Source organism: Mytilus californianus, unplaced genomic scaffold (genome assembly GCF_021869535.1).
Source record: "Mytilus californianus isolate M0D057914Y unplaced genomic scaffold, xbMytCali1.0.p SCAF_5, whole genome shotgun sequence".
NCBI classification, from domain to species: Eukaryota; Metazoa; Mollusca; class Bivalvia; order Mytilida; family Mytilidae; genus Mytilus; species Mytilus californianus.
In genome coordinates this window covers 62,855,892-62,873,457 of record NW_026262701.1, presented here as the reverse complement: position 1 = coordinate 62,873,457, position 17,566 = coordinate 62,855,892, and the positions used below count along the sequence as shown (strand labels likewise).

Genomic DNA, 17,566 nt, shown 5'->3' with positions numbered 1-17,566 from the left:
TTTTTGCCTTCTGTCCGTGTACAAATGAACATTGTCTGCTTTGAAAAACTTTCGGCCTTTTTAGTTTGAAAATCGGAAGCGTAACCGTAGTATAATTGCTATATAAAATAACGAAAAATCGTAAAAAAGCAAGACTCCAAATAGAAATAAAGATACAAGAAGAGATTGTTCATGATTTGTCCGCATATAGGGAAACACCTTGCAGGTTGAATTTTCAGGTTAAATAACTATTATCTTACCTGCTGTCTAAAGTTTTTGGCCAAATTCTTCTATAAACATGATGATTTCATCCTTCCCATTTCGTAAATAGTCAAATTTTAAGTATTTTTCCTTAGAATTACACATCATATTTGTATATATCCGCCAAAGGAAGTTTTCAACGACACATTAGTTTTAGATCCAAGACGGAAAAGAACTGGATTATCCGCAAATTTGATATAATTTATTTTTTCAATCTTCAACTAAGGGAAGTAATTTAATCAAAAGGGTCAAAGACACGTGGTGCAAATCAAATGAATAAAGTACCTAGGATTTTGCCATATGTTGCATGTTGTTATATCTCACTCATACAGGTAAACATGTGCTTATCCAGATTCTTGATTAATTGTAATATAATGAATTGATAAAAATATCTTTTAGCTTATCTTAAGTATGTTGCTGATACAACCAGGGAGGACAAAGAAATATATAAAAACACTGACGTTTACACAGAATCTATAAGACTAACTGATGAAGATCAAATAAAACAGCAGACGGATGAAGATGGAGACATATTTCATTGGCTAAAGCTTCAAGCAAAGAAAGGTGTGCTGTCTGCCCAGGTAATATGAATTCATGTTACCCGGATCAAGTATGGCAGGACCTGTGGTAGATAACATAAACATAGAATGCATATTTAATTTTTTTAAATGATGATATTGGCTGACTAATATTTCATTGAAAAAAGCTAAAGTACTACGAACCACTAACCACTGATACCGTATTCTCTCTGCCTTTAGAAAAATAACATTGCAAAAATATGAAAAGTAGCGAGCACTACTTTTACTTATAAGCACAGTGTTACATTCAAACCGGTCTTGTTATTACGATCAAATCTGTCATTGTCATTGCATAAAACAGATTACAATTGATCGCAATCGGTAATTTCAAAAGCTATATAGATAACAAACGCATGCATAAAACAGGTGTTTCAAACCGATCGAAATCATTTGTAGTTATTAACAGTATATTTTAAACAGGTTTAATACCATCGCTTTTATCAATATTCCAACTAATGACAAACAGTTACTTCAAGTAGACATATTACGGTCATATTTTTATACCATCACTTTAAAAGTTCCTCATAGCCAACGGAGTATTGCCACGAAGGTCTCAATTTAGTTCTAGAAATCAGACTTTGTAATATCATATCTAAAATTCAGGATATAATATATGCATATTTAGATAAAAAAAGATGTGGTATTTTTCTGTCTAGTGTTAGTTTGCGATAAGTTTGAGAACTTCTGAGATATGATATTTTACCATTTTATACCAATTTGTTCCTTCTGATAAACATTGGACGCATCCTTCGACCAAATCAAATTTGCTATAAAAAGCTGTATATGGATGACGTTCACACCCTAACAAAAACTTTTCGTGTTCCATGCATATCTCCAATGTCGTCTGAAGAAAAAAACGATAAAAAGAATTTAGCTAAAGTTATGACTGTTGTTATAGGTGTGAGCATGACAAATTTGTATTTCTCATATATTTTTATATGTTTCATTAGATTATTACTTCAATTGCTGAGATTAATTTTCATGGATATTAAGGGCCAATATTTACCCTTAGTGAACCTATACCTTTATTGAAATGGTCTGAAGGAAAAAATTGTAAAAAGAATTTATCGAAAGTTATGACTGTTGTGATATGTTGGATCCTTTTGAATTTATATTGTTTTTTCTACCCCCAGGAATATATTGTTCCAGCCGTATTTGACACAACTTTTCCGAATGAAAAGTTTGTTATGCTCTTCAACTTCATTTTTTATTTAGCCTTCCTACTGTTTTGATTCGAGCGCCACAGATGAGTCTCTTGTAGGCGAAACGCTTGTCTGGCGTACCAAATTATAAGCCTTGTATCTTTGGTGAGTTTTTACAATCCTTCGGTCGATGCCACTGCTGCTTGATGTTTTGTCCATAGGGTATCACCAGCCCTGTAGTCAGCACTTTTGTGTTGACATGAAATATCACTTATATGTTTATTTGCAGTAAATTTACTGATTATAAAATGTTGAATTATTCGAAACACTTAAGTTTTTTCTACCACCAGGGAATAAATAGATTGGCTAGGCCGTATTTTAGTTATTTAGGCTCTTCAACTTCGTATTTGATTTGATCTTCCAACTGTTTTGATTCTAGTGCCACTGATGAGTCTCTTGTAGAAGAAACACGCGTCTGGCGTACCAAACTATAAGCATGGTATCTTTGGTGAGTTTCTACAAACGCTGGGTCGATGCCACTCCTGGTGGCTGTTTCGTCCCCAAGGGTATCACCATCCCTGTGTCTTCACTTTTGTGTTGACATGAAATATCAGTGATATGGTCATTTGCTGTAAATTATCTGATTATTATATGTTGAATTATTCGAAACACTAAGGTTTTTTCTTCTACACCAATGATTAAATTTGTCTTATTTTTTTGGTTTAATGCCCTTCAACTTCGTATTTGATTCGGCCTTCCATTTGTTTTATTCGACCTCCATTGATAAGTTTTATGTAGACGACACGCGCGTCTGGTGTAATTATAAGATCTTATAAGCCTTGTATTTTTTATTGGTGTTTACAATAAAAGTAATCTATTTTCATACAAAATTTACAAACGAACACGGTTTATTTTATACATGAAAAGCCAAAGGTGTCATAATTCCAACTTTGCAATTCTTAAATTGTATGTATGTAACTCTGTAATTTTTAAATTCCAACTTTGCAATTCTTAATTTGTAACAGTGCAACTCGACAATTGAACGTTTGAGAATTGTAACTCGAACTATGCAACTATGTAATTCAAAATTCTAGATTTTGTTCTCTGTTCTGTTTTTAACTATTTTTTTAATTTATTTTTGTTTACTCAATTTTTAACAACTTTATATTCGAATTGACGTAATAATAACTAAATTTATGAGAAAATATATAAAAAGATAATTATAAAATAAACTTGGATGCATAAGATATTGTTAAACATGTGTTTATATTAAATAAAGGGAAATAGAAATAAGAGCATTTATTTAAATATAATACTTCAAATAAGTGATAATGACGTAGGATATGTAGGTATAATATGCTTAAAATGATTCTTAGCGCAATTTCAAAACGTCCGTTATAAGCTTATAACTTAATTATTACGAAAGACTTTGTTTACTTTCAACTCTATGGAAAAGCTATCTTGAATAAATTCCTGAGAAAAGGCATATGCTTTCTTTTTAATTCTGCGTCTCATATAAAAATATGCAAGCGGGTCTCGTGCTAACATGTCAGTTTTCTAGTAAAATATAAAAACATAATGTTCTCCGCCGCACTTAGCAAATTGTGATTGAAAATGTGTCAACAGTATCGCACAGGACCTCTACAACCTGGGGGTGGGGCACCATGGGAATTTCTTCAGTTTGGGCAGGGAAGGGGGTCTTTCATTTCTGTGTTCTGTATTTTTTAATGTGTAGGCCATTTTGCTCTATATTATTTCTTCATAGTTAAGCAACCCTTTTTTGTCTATTTGAGTTTATGTTGTAGCACTCCTTTAGTCTCCATTCCTTTTTTGTAATAGTAACAAAAACATATACATACATGTATATGTTATATTCAGTAAATCTTTAAAAAAAATACAATAACGTTTTATGAATGATATCATAACTCTTTTGTGGGGGGGGGGGGGGGGCATGTTTTTTAAAACAAATTGTTGGTTTTTATTGAAAAATAGGGAAAGATCAAAATTGCGTTTTGTTATCATAGTTTTTGAGAGAATAAAATTGTCATAAAGTCGAAACAAAATGTGTCCTACAGACGCCATCACAAGTTGGTTGACCGTTACGGAATATTTGTTTCACAGATGACGACGGATATGTTCCTATCGTCGAAACCACAATCCAGTCTTCCTTTACCTCGAATGTGACCTACCAAATTAGACTTATCATCGGGTTTGAACTCATATGAGCAACACGACGGGTGCCACATGTGGAGCAGGATCTGCTTACCCTTCCGGAGCACATGAGAGCACCCCCGGTTTTTAGTTGGGTTCGTGTTGCTCAGTCTTTAATTTTCTATGTTGTGTTTTGTTTACTGTTGTTTGTCTTTTGATCTTTTTCTTTTTTGCCATGGCGTTGTCAGTTTATTTTCGACTTATGAGTTTGAATGCCCCTTTGGTATCTTTCCTTTCTCTTCTATATTCCAATATTATTTATCAAAGTCAAAATTAAAATAAATTTCCAAAACCATTGTTCTATGCTGCTGAATGTCCATTAAGATATAACAAATGTTTTTATGAACTAAAATTGGAGTTAGTATCAATAGTGTTCCATCAGAAAACACAAAAGATTTCAAAGCAGACATCTAACATCACAAGGACTCAGTCTCAAAATGAGACATTTGAAAAGGTAAATGTATTTAGTGAACTGTTTTTTTTTTATATATAAATCATACATTTGACTTTACATGCCCTTAAGCAAGGGTATACTGAAATTGTTAAATGGGAAATAGGATCAATCATATTGAACCATGATCAATCATAGTGAACACTAATCTGATGATTTTTTTATTCATGCGAATGAATTTTAGAATTCATTCATACATTTTTGTATTATTCAAAATTATCAGTCACTATGTGTTACACAAGGATCATGAGTCCTTCACCTTTCATTTGATACCTTAATAACTAAAATATATATTTCAATATTTACACCTATGCGTAGGAACTATTTTGTTTTAAATATGTTCTACTTTCCAGTATGTTCTTTTTGACCGGGCCTCATTTGGTGGTGTTACGTCTTACAAAGTCTATCCAACTTATTTTTCCAAAGAATTCCGATCAAGCCGGTGCTGGGGCCGTCTTAAACTTATAGTGAGTTGACAGTATTTTTTTTTCTTTTTTCCTCTGTGTCGAAGTGCTCACTGTGACTTTGAGATGAAGAACAGCAATAAAAGTCCTGTTCCTTTGCTCTAGTGGTTTTTTTAGCTGTGCATATACTGATTTTGTGTCATGGATGGATACTCCATATTCTTTGTTTTTCTATTGTATATCAAAAACAAGTTTCATATACAAAATTTGTAATCATCAAGTCATCATATGAATGTAATCTAAAAGTATTTTTAAAGATAATACTAATTACACCTGTATTTTGCATTGTAGTCGATTTCATTACAATTACTTGTAATAAGAAAATGCATGATTACTGATTACACGGGATTACAATGAAATTGTGATTGGTTGCAGCTGATTACAATTACTGATTACGATTGACCAAAGCCTGACCTGTATCACGTTCGGTCGATGTTCCAGTTAAGACTATTTCCCCGTGATTAGATTGACTATATCAACATTTTTATTTTATTTGTACTTATTTTTTTTTTTTTTTATTGAACTGCAGTTAAGAACATTTGTTATTGCCTGTTATAAATGGTTTATGAATTATAGTTCATTGTTTATTTAAATTGTTTTCTTTTGCGAACGGAAAAATTAAGACTCTACGGGGGAGGGTTCAGCGCTCACAAACATATGTAACTACGCCGCATTCTATATGTGCCTGTCCGAAGTCAGGAGCCTGTAATTCAATGGTTGTCGTTGTTTGCTGTCTGTTATATATGTATTTAGTTTATTGTTTGGTCATAAATCCCTTTGCTCGGTCGTTCTTTTGTATCTGCAACTGCTTCATCATTTTTTCAATCTTCCACAGAAAGTTACTCACATGATGTACTTTGTACCTCCTTTTTCATTTATTCATCTGGATGATTTTTTAGGGTTTACTTTGAGATGAAAAGGACTTTGTCGTATGTCCAATGATACACATTTGTATCTTTTTTCCTCCTAAACCCCTTATCATAATTTGGCGAAACTTTCTTAGAAGTTTAATCATGTATTTCCATTGTGCACCTCCTATTTTGTTTTGGTCTGAATTGTTTCGGGGTTTCCCTGAGCAAATTTTATTTTAAACTTTCCAAGAGGCGGGGGCCATTTGGTGAGCTTTCTCGTAGTACCTCTAGTAAATAGTTTTGTAAATATTTTTTCTGCCAAAAGTTCATTATATACTTTACTTGATTTCTTTTTTTCATAGATGAAAGCCAATTCTCCAAAATTCCTATTTTTTCTTCAGATAACAAAAAGAACCGACTTTTCAGCCGTTGCTAAGCAATGTTTCTGTGGCAAGGTTGTTGATAGACATTTAGTAGCATTGAATTGGCTTTAGTTTGTAACTTCAATGTATTCTTTAATAGACAATCTTAATTGAACTTGACAGAGTTTGTACAGACATAGCAAGGCATACGTGATCATTTTACTATTTGGTTAAATCCGTTGCTAGGTAACCTTCCTTTCATCGGAATATACTAAAAAATCATCGTTGTAATAAGTTTCTAGACAATGATATGGGAATAAAAAAAATTCAGAGAGGCTTAACACCCCTTATAACACCACGTCTTTGGCCATATTTTTATTAAATTTATATTTTAGCAGTTGATATTATCGAAAATCAGTGCCCATCCGTTATTGAAGAAGTTATGCCTTTAAAAATAAATATATTATATGCGCTCGCAAGTCTACTTTTCTATTGAATTTTTTTCAAATGCATATAAAACTAGATTTGTCGGAACGACAGAATGGCCATGCTCCAAACAGCTTGAAGCCATTTTTAGGAAATTTCCAAAGTCCAAAGCCCGTAATTTTGGCAAAAAAAAATAAATTTTAGTAACTCATTATAGTAGACTCACATACTAAAAATCAGCTCAATGTGTGAATGCGTTTAGAAAAAAAGTCCGTTTAACTGTTATTTTCAAAGTCCACAGCCCGTAATTTCGGCAAAAATCAGCGGAGCAGAACCAAACTTAACCCCAATCTGTAACTCATCATAGCACACTCACATACTAAAAAGCAGCTCAATATGTGAGGGCGTTTAGAAAAAAGTCCGTATAACTGTTCGTTGCAGAATGACGGAATGACGGATAAAAGTGACACTATATGGCCCCGACCTAAGTCGGCAGGGCCATAATAATCATATCAGCAATGTCTCGGAAGTGTTATTAAATCATTGGCCATCAACTATTTATAAGGAGTTATCCCCCATGGAAATCAAATTTGTATTGAAAATTGCACTATAATTGCTCTCAAGCCTACATTTCTTGTAGGATTTTATGTCATTTATTTCAAAAGTTTTTTTAGCAAAGCCCTAGATAAGTTCGAAAATCAGTGCCGATCAATTATTATACAGGAATTATGTCCCATGACAAATTGAGAGAGAGAGAAAAGGAAAATGAAAATTATACGGAAAATTGCTTTGTGAACAATCTCACGCCCACCTTTTCTTTGAGGATATTTATGAAAAAGTTTAAAAGAACCTCGAAATATATACTACTCTAGGAGTGGGGACTGTATTGCATTCACCTTGTCCGTCCTTTTGTCAAACAAATATTCCTTTATTTTTTTCTCATATATTACTTCGATTTGACAGTGATTAGTTGTATCGTGTGAGAATTTTATTATCTGTCGGACATCCTTGCTTATTGTCAATACTTTTTGAATATGTTGAATGAACTTTTAAATTTTCGGCAAACATTTCTCAAGTGCTACTGGTCGACTGTTTAGCAGTGATGAGTTGTAATGTGTGAGCCCTTTTCTGATCTGTAAGACCCCTCCTTCCTGTTCCGATACTTTGCATGACGAGTGGGGTATGAGTAGCACGACAACACGTGCCATTTTGTTGGAATTCTTGCCCTAGTATAGATATTAAAAATATGTGCATCGGCGGGAGACATGGGAACTCTATTTTTTATTAATATACTTACATGTTTTGATAATTTAGCTTTGTTGGAGGGGGAGAAAAAACATCCATTGAAGGCCAGATGTTAACCTATATTTGCTGTAATTCGCTTCATTTGAAATTCGGTCATTTTCTGAAATGAATTCTATCAAAACCTTTGATTTTTCCACCCTTTACACCACCATGCCATTTGAAAAATTAAAAACCCGTCTTAAAGAAATAATCCACAATGCTTTTCTCCATAAAAATGGTACCATACGCTACAAATGTTGTTTTGGGATAAAATTCTACATAGGTTAAAAATGAGCCCGAAAATAAAACATGCTACACCGAAAAACAAGTGATCTATATGCTTGAGTTTCTCATTGACAACATATTTGTTGAAATTGGAGGTAGAATTTTATAACAGGTTGTGGCATTCCTATGGGAACCAACTGTGAACCTCTCCTGGCCGACCTCTTCTCATTTTTATATGAGTCGGAGCTCCTTCAGACACTTGTAAAAAACAAGAAGATCAAAGAAGCTGCATTATTTAATTTCACATACGGGTATATTGATGATGTTCTTTCCCTTAACGATACTAGCTTTTCTGATTGTGTCCCATTAATTTATCATCCTGAACTAGAGATTAAAGAAACCACAGATACAGCTTCATCCGCATCATTTCTAGACATTTACCTCGAATTTGACAACAACGGTCATCACAGTACCAGAATCTTTGACAAACGAGACGACTTCAAGTTGAAATTATACATTTTCCTCACCTTAATCCAGCAATATACCAACTTCGCCCGTGTATGGTATATACATTTCTCAACTCATACGAAATTTTGTTAAAGAACGTCTCGTCCTTTCTTCTCAAAAAATTCATCGGAAAATACCATGACCTTATAAATAATATTCAGTGTCTACTTCACAAATAATACAAGATGGTCTTGAGTTATAGATTATAGGTGCTGAAGTTGTGTATCTTTTTATTTTACTTTAATTTCCCTGTTATTTGTATTCGTGCAATTATGTTTCTTTTGGTCGTATGACTTTTGACGTCATCGGGTTTTTGACTTTTTAACTTTGGGAATCCCTGGTGCAGCTGGTACATCTTTATATCTTCAATTTTCTCAACTTACTTGTTGTAAATAATATTCTTCCAACCCCTAAACAGGTCGACAATACATTTAATGCAAAGAAATCGAAATTCAAATCAGTTTACCTAACAAACTTTGTACTTCAAAATTTGATTGAAAAGTTCACATTTTGGCATTTGTTTGCAATATTTTGAAAATAGCGGCCGCTGTCGGAAGTAAACAACGACACGACGGGCTATGCATTCATTTTGTTATTAATTTAAAAGGTATATTTAAAATATTTTAAGTGTGTCTGATTGCTTTTGAGAAATTACTTATTCCACCTTCACTTTAGTATATTTATTAGAAAAACTCTCTCGCACACAAATTAAAGATTTATATCATCGATCCTGCACTGTTTACACCTGGGACTATTATATTAATTTTATTGCAAAAATATTGTTTTTATTGGGATTAATCATGATCTATTAACTTTCTAAACGTTGTTTTCTTAGCGGTCAAGTACAGCGCCGGCATTTCGACTTAATTTGTTATTTAACACTATAATTGACTACTTATTAGTAATTTTTCATAAACATAAACTATAACAAATTCGATGATTTATCTAAAATTGAGAAAAACGTATTTGAATCGGCATTGATTCAACCCTATGTAAAAACATTATTAGTTTTTAGTACTTTCTAGTAAATATATTTTATTATAATTTGTTAAAATGGTTTTATTATTTATACATTTTTTTTGCATTTAATTATTTCTATTTCATTTTAAATCCACCAATTTAACGGTATTCTATATGATGACTTGTTCGCCGAAATCTGTTGTTTACATGTATCGAAGGCTAATTAACCACGGTACACGATTAGCTGTCTATCAAAACAAAAAGTCAATAATCCGCTATCGGGACAATGAAATCTCAACAGTTTCCAGTCCCGTTAGTATAATAGTCCCAGTTTACACTGACATCGTAACTCGACTTGTGAAGATATTTTGTAATATTTTTACAATGGAAATCAAATAACTTATGGGTGCAAACGGTTTCAGCCATGGTCTTACCTTTAATTAAGCAGCATAGAATCAAACATTGTTTTATTCTTGAGAGAATGGATACATTTTGTTTGTTTTGAAGTTACGAAAAAAATGGCGACTAATTAATGTTCAAACGTAGACGAACTTCGACATTTGTCCATGCAAATAATTTAATTTTTTATATTGCAATTAAATGTGACACGTAATTGTCATTCTAATAATACCCTAGTGCATAGCTAGATTAAGGATATATAAAGTCATAACACCGACGTGATCAAAGAAAACAAACATGGCACCTGATCACAGTGTATGTTTTGACAATACATAAGTAGTTTAGTTTTGTCCGATTCTGAATGAAATTATTGCATGATTTTATTCACATTAATAAAAGATAACATGGAATGGATGTTAACTGAGATCAAATGTATATATTTTTCAATTTTCTAAATCCTTTGTCAGACGGGTAACCAGAAAATATACATAATCCTAATTAAAACCAGTAACATGCAGAGTACCCTTACCTGGGTACCACGATTTCCCGAGGATTACAAGTGATAGATCCGTGTTTTTACTCGCTTGGCATGTAATATTAAAAAATATATTTCGGTTCTAATTCTATATTTTATCAACTACATATATACAGTTATGCTACAAATCTACAACTCCCAGTTTTTGGCTACACGTGCTGTCCTTATCTATAAAGTCATGAATATTCATCAGTTATGTACGCGTGTCAAAATCGTATCATACGCGATAATGACCAGCCAGTACACACTGTATTGATTTCATTAACCAGTATTAAAAATATAAATATAACATCCCCGCCCACAAATTAGGGGATGTTATATTTATATTTTTAATAAACAATTTCTTACTGGTAAATGAAATCTATATATATATAAAAATTTCGATAATAAAAAAAAAATCTGAAACAATTTATATGCAAATAAATTGTACTTTAATATACACACATTAAAAAAAAAACCCAAAAGTTCTCATTAAAATACTATGTATTAAATTTAGTAACTGCGAAATTTGGTGAACAAAAATAAAAACAACTAGTATCTCAATTGTTTGTAAAACAATTGAAAGGTCTTTCCTGTAAAAGTGATGTTTTTGTAATGTACTCATTAAGACCTTTCATTTGATATACGACAAGCATACCTTCTGAAACTTTTCACTTTTTACACTTAATGACCCCATCCGCCTACATTTTTGATATCGGAAGTATGATATATGTAATGTAGACTTGATGATCTTTCATTTGATATGCGACAACGCCATGTTCTAGAAAGTTTGATTTTTGCACTTAATAACCCCATCCACCTCATTTTTGGAGGACAGGAATTTGATATTTGAAATGTACACATTATGACCTTTCATTTGATATACAACAACCTCACCTTAGAAGACAATTTATTTTCTGCACTCAATGACCCCACCCAACCAATTTTTTGGGGACGTCAATTTGATATTTGAAATGTACGCTTTATAGGCTTTCATTTGATATGCGACAACCTAACCATCTGAGAAGTTTGAATTTTTTGCACTAAATGACCCCACCCTTCCCACTGGAATGAAAAAGGGTTTTAGAATTTTCATTTTTGAGTAGAGCTCATTAAGACCTTCAATTTGATATATCAAATGACCCCATTTGGTAAATTGCCAAAAATGGTGCAATATCAATTGTATAAATAGAACTTATGAAACTTACAAAGTCAATGCAAAACATGGAAATTTCAAATTGATTTTTTTGGGTTTTTTTTTCATTGAATGTTTTTGGTATTTAGTCAAACATATAACTATGTTAAACTCTTCAACTTCTCATAATTTAAGATGGTTACCTGTTGTTGATTAAGAAATACATGCCTCCGCTCGCAAAATTTCAAAGTGCACTATCTCTAAAACGACAACCGATATCTCAAATCTGTTAAAAATAAAATGGTCTACAGTTAAAGGACAACATTGTAGAGAAAAATTTGGATAATTCCGAAGTTCATCAAGGTCACAATGAATCATCAAATATATGATGCAATACCAAACTTGAGAACCGGAAGTCGTAGAGACATGGGACTACCACCATTCAACTCAGGACCACTTGACCTTTCAAATGTCACACGGTCAAGGTCATAGTACTCTTTGAAGGTCAAGACAAAATTTCATCATTACCTTATATTGACCTCAAATTGAAGGTCTTAAAATACTGATCATTTTTGCATTTTATAGTAGGTTGATATATGTTACCTTTAAAAAGATATACACACAATACTATACTTTTAAGATTTATCTCGTCGTAACTTTTAAACAGACGGTCGGACAGTTTTGAGCTTAATGTATAAAATGTAGAGCTTGTCGAGAGGAACATTTTATACACAGGATGTATGCAGCAAACTCTTATCGTTTTCTTAATATGTAAGCTTGAAATTGCAGCGTAAATTTTTTTTGCACTCAGTGACCTTTGACCTTGTGTGGAAGTTAAAGGTCACATGAATTAAAGATTATTGTTGAAGGTCCCAAGTCTCTACGACTTCTGGTTCTCGAAATAGAATTTTTCAAAAATTGTGTGTAATTTTTCAAGGGAAATAACTCCATATAAGGGTTGATAACATACTAATTGTTTATGTTTATTAACATTGCCATCTGTTCTTGTATATGCTGCTATTTTCAATTCGATTCTATCTTTAATACTTTTTAAGAAAAATGCAAATAAAAGAAATTGCTTCAAGGGGATATAACTCTCAAATAAGATGATGAAATCCTACGCAGCCTCATATGGTAATACATCATGATGAGATCTACCTATTGTACAAATAAGGTTATGATATCTTTAAAAACAACGAGGGGGGGGGCCATCTTGAAAAAATCCAATAAAAGGGAGATAACTTCTAAAGGGGATGATGAAATCCTTAACAGGGTCATCTGGTCATACTTCATAATGAGGTCTATCGATGGTCCATATTTGGGCTTGACAACTCCAAAAGAAACTAGGGGCGGGCCTGTCAAAAAAAATGTTGGAAGAAAAAAAGGAAAAAAAAAAGAAAAAACTAGTATCTCAATTGTTTGTAAAACAATTGAAAGGTCTTTCCTGCAAAAGTGATGTTTTTGTAATGTACTCTTTAAGAGCTTTCATTTGATATACGACAAGCATACTTTCTGAAAATTTTCACTTTTTACACTTAATGACCCCATCCGCCTACATTTTTGATATCGGAAGTATGATATATGTAATCTAGACTTGATTATCTTTCATTTGATATGCGACAACGCCATGTTCTAGAAAGTTTGATTTTTGCACTTAATAACCCCATCCAACTAATGTTTTGAGGACGGGAATCTGATATTTGAAATGTACACGGTAAGACCTTTCATTTGATATACAACAACCTTATCTTAAAAGAAAATTTATTATTTTTGCACTCAATGACCCCAACCAACCCAATTTTTGGGGACGTCAATTTGATATTTGAAATGTACGCTTTATGGACTTTCATTTGATATGCGACAACCTAACCATCTGAGAAGTTTGAATTTTTTGCACTAAATGACCCCACCCTTCCCCCTGGGATGAAAAGGGGGTTTTACATTTTCATTTTCGAGTAGAGCTCGTTAAGACCTTCAATTTGATATATCAAATGACCCAATTTGGCAAAGTGCCATAAATGATGCAATATCAATTATATAAATAGAACTTATGAAACTTACAAAGTCAATGCAAAACATGAAAATTTCAAATTGATTTTTTGGTTTTTTTTTTCATTGAATGTTTTTGGTATTTAGTCAAACATATAACCATGTTAAACTCTTCAATTTCTTATAATTTCAGGTGGTTACCTGTTGTTGATTAAGAAATACATGCCTCCGCTCGCAAAATTTCAAAGTGCATTATCTCTTAAACGACAACAGGTATCTCAAATTTGTTAAAAGAAAAATGATCTACAGTAAAAGGACAACATTTTAGAAAAAAAATTGGACATTTCCAAAGTTCATCAAGGTCACAATGAATTATCAAATATATGATGCAATATCAAACTTGAGAACCGTAAGTCGTAGAGACATTGGACTACCACCATTCAACTCAAGACCACTTGACCTTTCAAATGTCACAAGGTCAAGGTCATAGTACACTCTGAAGGTCAAGGTTAAATTTCATCATGACCTGACATTGACCTCAAATTGAAGGCCTTGAATTACTGATCATCTTTGCAGTTTATAGTAGGTTGATATCTGTTACCTTTTAAAAGATATACATATGTTACTATAGTTTTAAGAATTATGTTAATGTAACTTTTGAACAGACAGTCGGACATTTTTGAGCCTAATGTATAAAATGTAGAGCTCGTCGAGAGGAACATTTTATACACAGTATGTATGCAGCAAACTCTTATGGTTTTCTTAATATGCAAGCTTGAAATTGCAGCGTAAAGTTTTTTTGCACTCTGTGACCTTTGACCTTGGGTGCAAATTGAAGGTCACATGAACTTAAGATTATTGGTGTAGGTCCCAAGTCTCTACGACTTAGGGTTCTCGAAATACAATTTTTCAAAAATTGTGTATATTTTTTTAAGAGAAATAACTCCTTATAAGGGTCAATAACAAAATTATTTTATATGTTCATTAACATTGCCATCAGTTCCTGTATATGTTGCCGTTTTCAAATCGATTCTATCTCTAATACTTTTTGAGAAAAATGCAAAGGAAAGAAATCGCTTCAAGGGAATATAACTCGCATAGGGGATGATGAAATCCTATGCAGTCACATATGGTAGTACATCATGATGAGATCAACCTATTGTCAAAATAAGGTCATGATATCTTCAAAAACAACGAAGGGGGGCCATGTTGAAAAAATCCAATAAAAGGGGGATAACTTCTACAGGGGATGATGAAATCCTTAACAGGGTCATGTGGTAATACTTCATGATGATGTCTATCGATGGTCCATATTTGGTCTTGATAACTTGAACAGAAACGGGAGGAGGGCATTCCCAAAAAAATGTTTGAAGAAAAAAAAGAAAAAAAAAAAAAAAAAAAAAAAAGAAAAAGAAAAAAAAAAAAAAAAAGAAAAAAAAAAAACATTAGAAAAACAATAAGGTCTTTCCTAACGGAGTGGAAAGACCTTAATAAATATAAAGAATTTGAATAAAAGTTTATTTTTCTTCATTAAAATATGCAGTTAAAAAGAGTATTATGTTAAAATGTATATGAAAAGAGAAAACAATAAAACATGTTTTTCAATTAAAATCGATGATCATGGTTTAAACGTAATGACCAGTGTAATTAACTTTAACAGTTTTATTTTCAATTCTTGAAACGGAAATTCTGTTTATCTGATTTGTCAAAATGTCAAGTGTGCATAAATTTTATGGTTACAAATCAACAAATCTAACCACCAAAGCTCATTATAACTCATTATACAAGAAACCACAACACCATTAATATCTCTCTGTGAATATTCAGACGCAGATGTTCGATACCAGAGGTCGTAAAATCTTGACCATTAAACTTTCACTTGTTTATCTAACGGATACTTCCAAGAGCACGACAGATTACAACTGTCAACTTTGCTCAAGTGAACACTTGCGATGTATAAATTGTAGCTTTAAATAAACATACATGTTTGAAAGTGATGACACTAGCAGAGACCCGTGACTCTTAATATATTTCAAATAATAATTACTAGTTTATCTCACACACTCACACAATTATCCATTAATCCCTGGCCGGAGATTAAAGATTCTTACAACATTCAATCAAAATAGATATTAACATATGAAAACATAGGTTATTTCTAGCATAACATCTTTTGCGCTACTACATCTGTTGTTCAACGTTCAAAACAATTAACCAAATCCCGGCCACCAAATTTTTGGCCCTTCTAACAAAATCCCGGCCACCAATTTTTGGCCCCTCTAACAAAATCCCGGCCACCAATTTTTGGCCACTATTACACTTTATACCTCTTCTATCATTTGATTCCACTTAAAAATTCATAATACAATTAGTCACTCAAATAGCAAAAGTAACTTTTACAAATAACCTTATCAGCACGATTTAATTAAGGATCAACAACAACAAATATACTACTTCTAAATGCAGTCACGTGTAGCCCTATATATAAGCATGCAAAAGAAAAAAAAATCAATATAACAAACAAATGTAGGTAATGTCACTAACAGTTCAATGAAAAATCAATTCTAAAACATATCATCAAAATGTCAAAGTTATTTAATATTGTCACACAAATATTCTTCCATCTACATCTATGGTATCCGTGGTTTGGTATTTTGTTACCTCTATAGAGAGTGGCGAGACAATTTTCACACACTCAATTTCGAAATCTTGTGGCGAGGCAATTCTTACACACAAGTATAAACTTCCTCTTGACTATCTGTGGCGAGGCAATTCTCACACACAGATCTGTATAAAACAACTGAAACAATGTTGCTTGGTTGTGGCGAAACAATTTTCACACACAGAAATAGACTCACAGTATCATTGGAGGTGGTCTATTTTGAACTATCTTCTTTGCTTTTGGTGATAAACTTGACTCCTCTACCCATATAGAATTTTGTGCTGGTTCGCCGACAATTTGTACAAGATATTTTAATTGATTGTTATCGATTTTCCTTGCTAAAACATGTTTGATTTTATGATATCGATTGTCGTCTGATGATATTGATTCTGTTCCTAACTCGGAATCTAAATTAACAAAGTCATTAAATTTTGCGGGTGGCTTTTTATTTTTAGTTGACTGACGTACGGGGACTTGTTCAGAATATGACGAAGTAGAAGAATCGACAGTAGTATTTGAACTTTGGCTTTCATTTACATGTTGAAATACGGCTGTGGTTGCGGGGCACGAATATATGCCATTTTTAATCTATTTATGTGTACAGGCATTAGAAGTCTTCGCTTGTTTTCAGGATCTCTAATTTTGATTAAATGAGGACTTGGTATATTATCCACTATAAAAGGTCCAGTAAATTTAGCTTGTAATTTTCGTCCCTGTCCAATAGGCTCGTCGTGCAAGTACACATAGTCTCCAACTGACAATTTTAGAAGTGATGTTGTTTTATTAACTCTTTCAACCATTTTAGCATTTGACTTTTCAACGTTTATTTGGACTTCTTTTCTTATTGTGTTCAATTTTTGTTGCATTTGTTTAAGGTAAACGTGTATATCTTTTGGAATATCTCTTAAATCTAAATCATGAGGAGTTGAAAGCGGAAATTGGGGTCTATTACCATATACCACTTCAAATGGCGAGTATTGTGTACAGGAATTCATTGAAAATATTACAGCTAATAATATATCATTCCAAGGTCGACCTTTCCTTATATATGGAGTCATTCGTTCTTCTAATGTTCGATGTGAACGTTCACATGTACCTAGACAATGATGCGCAAAACTTGGTGTAAACTCTTGGGAAACTTCCAACATTTTACATAGTTCTTTTGT

The 17,566-nt window shown here is 32.6% G+C and overlaps 1 protein-coding gene across 1 annotated transcript in view; it reads left to right on the top strand.

The window, feature by feature from the left end:
• LOC127701138 (protein sel-1 homolog 3-like) overlaps positions 1-17,566 on the top strand; it is a 247,608-nt gene that overhangs the window by 130,262 nt on the left and 99,780 nt on the right. The window contains exon 12 of the mRNA XM_052204939.1: positions 640-821. Coding sequence (XP_052060899.1) covers positions 640-821 — 182 coding nt within the window. The remainder of the gene's footprint in view (positions 1-639; positions 822-17,566) is intronic.